Consider the following 10,267-nt stretch of genomic DNA (forward strand, 5'->3'; position numbering starts at 1 on the left):
TTATTCAACTATCATCGTTTTATAGAGATCAGTTTTGACTTTAAATGTGTTTTTTTCTATTTTTTGTAAATTCGTTTGTTAAAAGAGCCACATTTTGTTGATCTTGTCTGATTTGTAAAAGCAATAAAAACGGTTAAACATGCAGAGGGATGAATACTTTCTATAGTTCATCCTGAGTGAAAGTCTGAGGCGTAACACGGAACAACTGGGTGTCACATTTCACATTTAAAATGACTCGATCAAGACAAGACCAGATTGGAGAACAGCGTCACTTTCAAAGGGAAATACGTTAACGGGAGTTTCAGTTTACCGAAAAGACGTCGGGAACAGCTCCTGAACATACAAGTTGCATATAGATCCGGCCCAGTTGGTCAGAAAATGTCCGCCAATGGCTAACGCAGTGACAGCAATGGCATTACCTGGAAAAGACAAAAAAAAAAATAGAAACTTAGAAGTACGTTAGAGAGGTTATAATATCATGAATGCAAAGCATAAATATTCACATCCTTTTTTAAAAAGCGTTTGTTTGGTTTGCCATCTGTTGCCAACTGACTGATGATGATGTTGGTGGACAGCTGGTGACAAGCTTTACCCAGAATACACTTGGAGACAATATGGATGATCCGCTTGTAATTATGTGTGTCATAAAGTTAAATGTAAGAGTGAAAGTAAAGCCAGTAATGTAGCACAACATTTTATTCAATATTATACACGACTATGTCACTAAAATCAGTCGGTCTTGTAAAGTTTGTAGCAACCATGAGTCAACAATGACTGGGGCAGACTACTGTAAGAGTGAAAATTGGAGTTATGAAAATGTAAAATGTTTTGGAAATGTTTTATTATGAAAGGCTCGCCGGAAGGAGTTGGGGGAAAGAGCGAACGTTGGGGTTACTGCGGAGTGCGGTAACGGCTGGGTAGCGGAGAAGAAATTAAATGTTCGACAGTGAGAAAGAGCTCAATTGTTTCTGTGGATTATTCTACAAAGGAGAATCACAGTACTTGGACACCCACGAGTCTTACACTGGTGGCAGCGGTGTCAAGTTTGGGACTCTTCTCACGGTTTGTCGGATTTTCTTTTCCCGTGCGCAAGCTAGCCATTACTTAAGTACAGCGTCGGCGGTTGCTTTTATTTTTTTTAGCTGTCACTGTTGCATAGGCGTTTTCGCTCGGATTATACAGTTGTATTCACCATGTCAGAGGACGACCATTTGAAAAAATAGCAATGGATTTCACAGAATTGCCCCTCACTACTCATGGAAACAGATACATGCTTGTTGTAATGGATTATTTCACGAAGTACATTAACCTGTATGCGCTTCCTGACCAGAGAGTTGTTACTGTAGCAAAGTGTTTGTTTGAGGACTACATTTGTCGTCATGGAGTTCCCCAAAGCTTACACACAGACCAGGGACGTCAGTTTGACTCAGACCTTATTAAATGTCTGTGTACAAGGATGGGTGTACACAAAACAAGGACATCTCCATATCATTCAATGTCAGATGGAATGGTGGAACGGGCTAACAGATCACTAAAAGACCAGTTAGCCAAGTACCTTTATTCAAAAGGGGGTGAATGGGATGAACACATGAAGCAGGTTGAGTTTGCATACAACACTCGTGTACACTCCACTACAAATTTCACCCCATTCTTTTTGGTTCATGGTAGGGAGGCTCGTTTACCAGCCAATCTTTTACTTAGTACTCCCACTAACAATAGACAAACACCTACATGTGCACCTAATGAGTATGCTACTAGTGTCCTAAACAAACTGTGTTCTGCTTTTGACATTGCAGCTACTAACATTGCTGCTGCAGCCTTACAACAGAAGCACTATTACGACAGACAAGTGAGACATGAAGTTTATAATCCTGGGGATTTAGTGTGGGTTAACATCCCCGCTTTGTCTAGGCATAAGTTGGCTCCAAGATGGACTGGTCCTTTCAGAGTTTTAAAACGGTTGGATTTCGAGGTGGACATGGGTGTTGACTATGAGGTGTTAGACCAACTTGATCCCAGAGCTAAACCCAAAGTTGTACACTACAACCGTCCCAAGCCATATAGGTCCCCTGTACCCAGGTTATCTGTGACAGATACTCCACCATGTACTGGGCCCCCCCTGTAACCGCCCTTTTAGGCTCTAGGCCTTGTACATTTGAGTATGGTAGTATGGGGACACCTGACATGGCACATATTACTCCATCTAGAGGTCAAGGTGAGGGCCATATTCCAGCTGCAGTAGCAGGCCCACCAGTCAGTGCAGTTCCACCGCCAGTAAAACTACAAACTAGGTACGGGCGCCCCATTCGTCCTCCAGACAGGTATAGCCCTGCCTTCTGAAGTTGTGTTTGTTTTTGTTTTTTTTCCCTCTTCCTCACTGTTAAGGTATGTCTTTTGATTACTCTGATGTCCTGTTCGGTATGTTTCTTAGTCATGTTGTGATTAAAAAAAAAAAAAAAATTCTATTCTATTTTTTTTTTTTTCATGTGTTAAAAGTTCATTCCTGTACTACATAATAGTATAATTCTGGTTTATGTAAATGGATGTTTTCTTGTCATACTAAATCTCACCCCATTTTATTTACCATGTTTGAAGCGGGGACGCTTCTTTTGTTGTAAGGGGGAAGAAGTGTAAGAGTGAAAATTGGAGTTATGAAAATGTAAAATGTTTTGGAAATGTTTTATTATGAAAGGCTCGCCGGAAGGAGTTGGGGGAAAGAGCGAAAGTTGGGGTTACTGCAGAGTGCAGTAACGGCTGGGTAGCGGAGAAGAAATTAAATGTTCGACATTGAGAAAGAGCTCAATTGTTTCTGTGGATTATTCTACAAAGGAGAATCACAGTACTTGGACACCCACGAGTCTTACACTACTATATAATCTACTGGGGCATCACTCTAAATAATGCTACATAAATAATCCTCCAGCTCTTATCAGACGTGATAAAGGTTTGGATCTTTGAAGTTATATTCTGCCTCCCATCAGGGCCCCCTCTAGACCAGGGCAGGGGGCCCGCCACCCCCAAACCACCCTTGAAGCTCCGCCCCTGTATAGTTGTATGAGTAGACATTTTTGAAATAATTCAAGTTTTGGTTAGGATAATGCAACCATGCAACGTTAAATCGAGTCAGTATGAAGTCAGTTATATAAATATAAAACTACTGGGTTAATAAACAGTTCGTAGAGGCTTTACTTTGAGGTACGGCGAGGATCAAGAGGCACAGAAATCCTCCAATCACAAGTGCGGTGATCAGTGACGCTTTTCTTCCGACCGCCTCCAGGAGCCAAATGCAAACAATGTGAGCCGGTACTTCAGAGAGGCCAAACAAGGCCTGAGTCAGGAAGATGTCCAAGCCAAAGTTTCCCACATTCAGCCAAAGGCAGAAGTAGGTAACATTCACGGAGAACCTGCAGAAAACAAAAACATTCAAACATTAAGTTGTCATACTTCTAATTTTTTCTTTAGATATCACAACTCCACAGGAAATGTTACACAGTATAACTTACCATGCCAAAATAATGGTAAGGAAATACTTCCTCAGCACAGGAGATTTAATAAGACATATTATGCCTCCCTTTTGCACATTTTCTTTGATAGTAATCTGTAAAGGACACGACATCATGGTAACAGTTGCGTGGTTATAACTAATCACCTCGTATGACAACTTTTCATCTGTTCTATTTTGCTGAGTTAGTAAAGACTTGAGTTAGTAAGACTTTCATTGCAAAAGTAACAATATCCCACATTTAATCAGATTTTGTTAACAAACATATTTTGATTAAGATTTTGATCTGATCACATCATACTGAAACCTGATCGGACTTTATTTTCTAAAGTGACAAAAATATTCGTCACAAGGCACTAAATTGTCCTACAACGTTCTTTTTCTTTGTTTTTCTTTATTATTATTGCATGAAACCCGTCTGACTTTTATTAAATTACATTTATTGTTGTCTGTTTGGAGACAGAAAGGCAAACAGTCGCACCTTTTCCAGGAGAGAGTCTGAAACTTTGCGTTTGTTAATGGCCGCCACTTTGATGATCAGCTCTTTAGCCTCGTCTGTCCGTCCCCTGTCCAACAACCATCTGGCTGACTCTGGAATAAACCTGTGAAAAATTAGATACTTTCATTAGTCTCCTTTATTCTTCATATGTCAATATTGTATGAAGATATAGAACCAGGAGGCTTAAACACTGGTACGCGCACTTTGATCTCCAAAGTTGGTGAGCTCTGACAGAACTTTGAAAGGTTTTACGTTTAGGACTACACAAAATGTGTTTCATATATGGCAACATGTTGAAAGACTACATGTAACAGCAGCTTTATAAGCTAAACACGCATCAATCAGTTGCTCGGAGACGGCAATCAGACAACTTTCCCTTATTGGGTCTGACCTGTGATCAGTGTGTCGAAAGCTGAAAATGTTCATTTCTTTTTTCATGCTCCAACATAAACACACCATCCAATAGTATGCACACTGACACTTTTTTTTTAGAAAATAAAGTCAGATCAAGTTTGAGTTCACAGTATTCGCGGATTTTGCTCTGCGACGTAACTCCAAATCATTCACAGAGTTTTGAATAGAGGATATCTGAAATATTCTAAAGAAAATGCACCTCAAACTAAAATTCTTAGAAACAACTTGACATGCTATTGGCTGGTGTTTTCAAAGCAGCCAATCCAGGAGCACCGTTTATTTTCTTGCCAGTGATTGGCTGAACCACCAAAAGGAGAGATAATGTAAATGCTAGCTTCTGCTGTAGCATTAAGACAGTTTCCACTGTGTGTATTGATGCATATTAAGGTATAATTGATGTCTGAACTATTAATTATTTTTAGTTTTGGTTTCAACTATGTGCAGATCTATGTGTGGGGTGGCGGTTCTCCCCAACAAACACGAACACCAGGAATCCACTGTAATCTTGCAAATCAGTTCTTTTCTGTTGGTTTGAAAATAAATAAGAGAGCATGCAGCACATTTCCTTCTATTTCAAGAGTTGTAATAATTAGAAAAAATGTGAATTGCTGGTCGGACCTTAAGCGGAAAATGTGGAATTACGCATCGAGCCAGAAAACCCTGTTGCAACGCTAAAATCCAAACATCATTTCCACAGACCATATGTAAAAAGTGATCACAGCAAGCGGAGCAGCTGTAACCAGTTGAGCCAGTCTCCAGTCTCTGATGAAGTAGATCATGCCACCGAGGATGGCCTGTCCAACGGCAGCACATAGCTGAATGATGCAGGCTCCCCAGGACCGTTTGGATACGCCGATCCATTCAGTACCTAAAGGCACAAAACATATAAACAGTTTGACTGTGGAAAAGAACTCCTGAAAGAAAGAATAATGTCACAGGCAAGATACTCTTGGCATAGTCTAGCAGTGGTTACAATAAATTACAAGTTGATAACAATAGATGTTTTCCCGTGGCCTTTACGAGGCATCAGTGCCATGGCTTTTCTACCAGCACCAAGCAGCACGGCTCTGCTCAGTTCAGGTGGTTTTTCGTTACAACCGAATAACAGCTCTAGGAGGTGGGGTTGTCATATAATTGGGCAGCCAAAGCGTCCAAAAGGTAGTGTGACGTGATCGGTACGCAACACAAACACAACAATGGAGGACATGGAAGCAATGCTGGAAGCAATGTGCAGCTTCTTGTCAAAGTCAGCTGCTGTTGTGAGTTTTTACAAATTGCTGATTGGATTATTATGCGGGATTGGCTCTTGTAAATTGTAAATTGCCTGTGTTTGTACGACACTTTATCAAGTCCAAAGAACCTGCAAAGTGCTTCACACTACATTCAGTAATTCACACGCTGAGTGTTTTCAATGGGTGAATGAATACAGTAGTTACAGTACCACCAGCTGGCAGGGTGGGTGAAGTGTTTTGCCTGAGGACACAACAACGGAGGCAGACGGGCTGGGGCTCGATCCAGCAGCCCACCAACTGTGGGACAAACTCCTACCACCACTGTCACCATCATCCACAAACAGGGAGTTGTGAGGCAACCTATGACTCCATCCACTCCCTACCCTTTCAGTGATCATGAGTTTCCTTCACTTGGACTCCCAGTGAAGAAAGTTCTAAAAAAAGCCACTGGTACCATGTAACTTTTACTATAGGAAAACCCTTCAGATCAAGCAGAGCTGAGAGGAACCTCGCTGAGTAGGTACAAGTGGAAAATTGGTTGAAGAGACTCAAAGGGACTGAAGGTCAGCAGACACTCAGGATGCATAGTTCTATTAGGTTTATTAGCACACTTAATGCTCTCGAATTCACACGAGGGACAAAGGTGACCACTTCATTCAACTTCCAAAAAAGAACCCTTCCAAACTACCATCTTATGTAACTACCAGGTGAACTTCCCTCATTGTCCCTACACTGGCTCCCTGTAGCTCAGAGAATAGACATTAAAATACTGTTTAGTTTACAAATCACTGAATAGTTTAGCACCACAATACATTAAAGATCTGCTGCTGTTGTATGAACCTTCCAGACCTCTCAGGTCTTCTGGTTCTGGTGTGCTCTGCATCCCCAGAACCAGAACCAAATGAGGAGAAACAGCATTCAGCATCTATGCACCACAAATCTGGAACAAGCTTCCAGAAAACTGCAAAACAGCTGAAACCCTGAAACGTAATCAATTACGAATTTAACGATGGCATTTGACTTAATGTCTGTTTTGATTGTTGATTCTATGTTGCATGACTCTGTGTTTTTATGATGTAAAGCACTTTGAAATGCCTTGTTGCGGAAATGTCCTATACAAATAAAATTTGCTTGCTTTTTTGTTTGTTTGTTATGACCAACTGTTGGATGCTCCAGAAATGGTCTCTGATCTATTAGCTCCTCTGAGGATGCCACGATAGAGCCCTCTAGTGTCCATTTTGAAAATGACAAATCATTGTAGCTTGAATTATTTCCAAATTTCTCATCTTTAGTACGTATGTTGTTGAAGAAAGAAATACTAAATTAGCTTAATTTGGAAAAAGCTTGGCTCTCTCTATTTCTTCCTGTTTCCCAGATTCTTCCAGCGAGCAGCGTGTGCCAATCAGGAACAACGATGCGTGATGACGTCACAAAGTTACAGCGTTTAATCTCATAGGAAACCACAATGAAGTAACAACATGAGCTGCAAAGCAGCCAAGATACAGACTCATTACCTGAGACAGACAAAGAATAAAAACAAGGACAGAGAAAGAAAAGGCAAAGACATGTCTTTGGAGAAGGCTGATGCCAAAACGGCAGAAATATACCAGCAATCTGAATTATTAACATTGTGCACTAACTTTTATAGTGAAGGCGTTTCTCTCCTTGTTAATGTATTCAATTTGCACTCTGGTTCGACCAACCAGGAGCTCCCCTGGACACTCAGAGGAACTTAGACCTTCCCTTAATTTCACGCCAAGATCAAAGGCCATTTGGTCTCCGAGAGGACAAAGGAGCAAGCAGCTGCATCTTGGTCTTCCCTGCTCTGTAGCCATTTGGTTCAATAAAACCATAAAATAAGACTTCACAGATACCCGTAAATTTCGGAGTGTCTCCTTTCCAAAGTTTAACTCAGTAAGAAAGATTATCTTCACAAACCTAATTCTGGTCTACTGCATTCAGCATTTTCCAAAGATTTAAGTCCTTGCTTTATCACATAAAATCAACAGCACATTATGAGGTACAATTCCTTTTCTAACCTATAAAACATAACATTCAAACAATTTTCTAATATTAAACAACACATTTTCATTGAAACGCTTTCCATTTGATTCAGATATTATCATAGACAGTACAATTTTCAAATACATTCAGCATTCACCATTCTAAACTTAGATAATGCACTTTGATTAAAACTTGCTATTAATACTTAGAAAAATGTTAATGATCTCAACATTCTATGTTGCATTTTAGTTTAAACCATACCAGATGTGATTAAAAAACCTTAATGTTCTGTGAACCCAACCGAGTTCTGTTTCACAGGCAATGCTAATTTTATGCCCTCCTGACCTCTGATAACACAGCAGGAGGAACCTCACAGAGAGATCACATATTTAACCTACTTCTAAATATTTACTGATAGAATAGTTTTAGTTTCAAATCCTTTACACAAGCCTGTTTAAAATTAAGAAATTTGTTCAAAATCTGTTCATTATAACCTTTACATCTGGGGTAAGATTAGCTGTATTAAGCACTCCAAAATAATAATTTTCCGTAACAATGTCTACCACATTACATCATGGACAGGTCAATCCCTTATTGTTTTTGTCAGTCAGTTTAGGAGTAAAAAAATATTAAATAAATTTACTTAGGATGATGCCATTTAGTCGATAGCCTCCACATCCAATTCCCACCACGAACTGGGAGGCCAAATATAAAGGGTAGTTCGGACATAACCCAGTTGTTACAAAGAAAAGGAGCATCAGAACTATGGGGATCTGAGTGGCTAGTTTACGGCCAAACCTGAAACACACATGCATTAGTTAACACATGGAAATGTAGATGGAATTGTGTAAATACATCACCAAAGAAATTTCTCTTCGAAAAAGTGCTCATGTTCACGTTGTTTCTGTTCAACGTTACTTTTTTGACAACGTGAGCTTGACGAACAACAGCGAAAAGAGTTTTCCTTCCGACATTCGGGTTGAATCCAACATGTGGAACCTGTTAGTTTCAACAGCCTCGAAGGTTTAACATCTTCTGACTTTGTCGATTCTCTAGTCCTTGTTTGCATGTTTACGTGTACGATCTCAACATTTCATTCAAAAAATTTCCCCATGTGTTTGTTGACTTACGACTCAGCGAAAGGTCCAAATAAGAGACAACCAGCGAGGATGCCAGCCATCAACACCGTCTGCGCAATGCCCAACAAATGAGCCTGGTCACAAACTAGATCAAACTGGACAAACAAACAAAACAATTAGAGATATATTGGAACTTATTGAGTGAAAGAGGTTTAGCACTTACATCAGTAACTATGGTGGATTCATACAGCATGCTGCCATAAACCCATCCATCCCTGCAGCCTGTTGTCTCATTGAGGCCATATTCCCTGATATCATGGATGTCCCAGTCCACAGGGACGAACATCCGACACCGGCTGAAGCTCCCATCCTCCTCCCTGGGCACGGTGAGGTTCAGCTGCTCCTCTGTGGTCACGTTAGGAGCTGCTCTGAGAATCCAGTCCGTGTTGCAGTGCCGCTCCGGGTTGGACTGGGTGAAAATTACGCTCGCAAAGCGGAAAGGCAAGATGAGGTTTGGGAAGCAAAGAGCAAAGAGGACGGTCTTCTGAAACAATCCAAACTCTCCTATGTTACGCAGGATTTCCCCAAAATCAGCCATGGTCAGGGTGCAGACTTACACTTCTGTGATGCTGCAAGGCAGTGACCTTTAAATAAAGAGCCCATTAATGTTTAAACCCAAGCATAATTCAGGAAAGACGCTTTCACTTAGACGAAATATTTCTGATTTTTTATTTCTATTATTTTTTAACCAGGTTTATACCATCCTGGCATCTCTCACTGGATGCCATCCTAAATATTTTTTGGTTTACAGAGCTGAGTTTTCTGAACAAAAGATTAAGCAATCTGGGAAACTGACCAAAACAGCAGGTAAAAGTCCTAAAGTTTGAGCTTTCCCTAGCACAAATACTTTACTTAAACGCAGACAAGACAACCAATTATCTCTAGGTTGTACAAAGTGTTCTATTTTTTTATTTATTTTTTTTATTTTACTGCGTGCCGACTCGTCAAATCATGACTCAGTAGTCTTTCCTGACATCTGTTAAATAACATTTTGGACCCTAGATACTTTATTTATAGTTTGAAGGTTCGTGGAGCTGTTAGCAATAATAAAAAAAGAAGATATTTCATTTTCATAGGTGTAGAGAGGAACTTTGTCTTTTTTAGTTACTCCTGCTTTTTTGAAGGCAGCAGGAGTTTAATGTGTCTGAGAGTTGACTCAAATTATTCTTTAAACATGTAATGTTTTAAAGTAGCAAACAGTCAAAACTCCAGCGATGTAATGTCGACTGTTTTATTGTCAGACACACTTCATCCGTCTGGGTCGTTAACCAGTCAATAAGTTACTATGAAGTCAGTTGTAGATTAAAAATGGATAAATAATACATGTGCATAAACATTTCAAGATCATGTTATACAGCCTGTGAGAAGCATTTCAGGGTTACCAGGAAGAATAGATTTATATTTTAATCTAATCAAAACTCACAGTCATCCTCCCTGTGTCCCGGAAAACAATAGATCAAGTCTTAACATTATGGGT

The 10,267-nt window shown here is 40.0% G+C and overlaps 1 protein-coding gene and 1 long non-coding RNA gene across 3 annotated transcripts; both read right to left on the reverse strand.

Moving 5' to 3' along the window:
• Positions 1 to 299: 299 nt before the first annotated feature.
• On the reverse strand, positions 300 to 5,512 carry LOC122841460. 2 transcript variants are annotated; one of them, XR_006372389.1, is made up of 3 exons: positions 3,984 to 4,196; positions 3,190 to 3,404; positions 300 to 419 (listed from the first exon to the last, which is right to left on the reverse strand). It is a non-coding gene; the product is annotated as an uncharacterized LOC122841460 (long non-coding RNA). The 2 variants fall into 2 exon arrangements; XR_006372388.1 differs by lacking the exons at positions 300 to 419; positions 3,190 to 3,404 and adding exons at positions 3,461 to 3,598; positions 5,115 to 5,512 and having other exon boundaries at positions 3,984 to 4,104.
• Positions 5,513 to 8,765: 3,253 nt separating this feature from the next.
• Positions 8,766 to 9,328, reverse strand: LOC122841459 (solute carrier family 22 member 14-like). Its single transcript, XM_044134767.1, has 2 exons — positions 8,954 to 9,328; positions 8,766 to 8,885 (listed from the first exon to the last, which is right to left on the reverse strand). The coding sequence occupies exons 1-2, from the start codon at positions 9,326 to 9,328 to the stop codon at positions 8,778 to 8,780; spliced, it is 483 nt and encodes a 160-aa protein (XP_043990702.1). The 3' UTR covers positions 8,766 to 8,777.
• Positions 9,329 to 10,267: the final 939 nt, after the last annotated feature.

Source organism: Gambusia affinis, linkage group LG12 (genome assembly GCF_019740435.1).
Source record: "Gambusia affinis linkage group LG12, SWU_Gaff_1.0, whole genome shotgun sequence".
In the NCBI taxonomy this organism is placed as follows: domain Eukaryota; kingdom Metazoa; phylum Chordata; class Actinopteri; order Cyprinodontiformes; family Poeciliidae; genus Gambusia; species Gambusia affinis.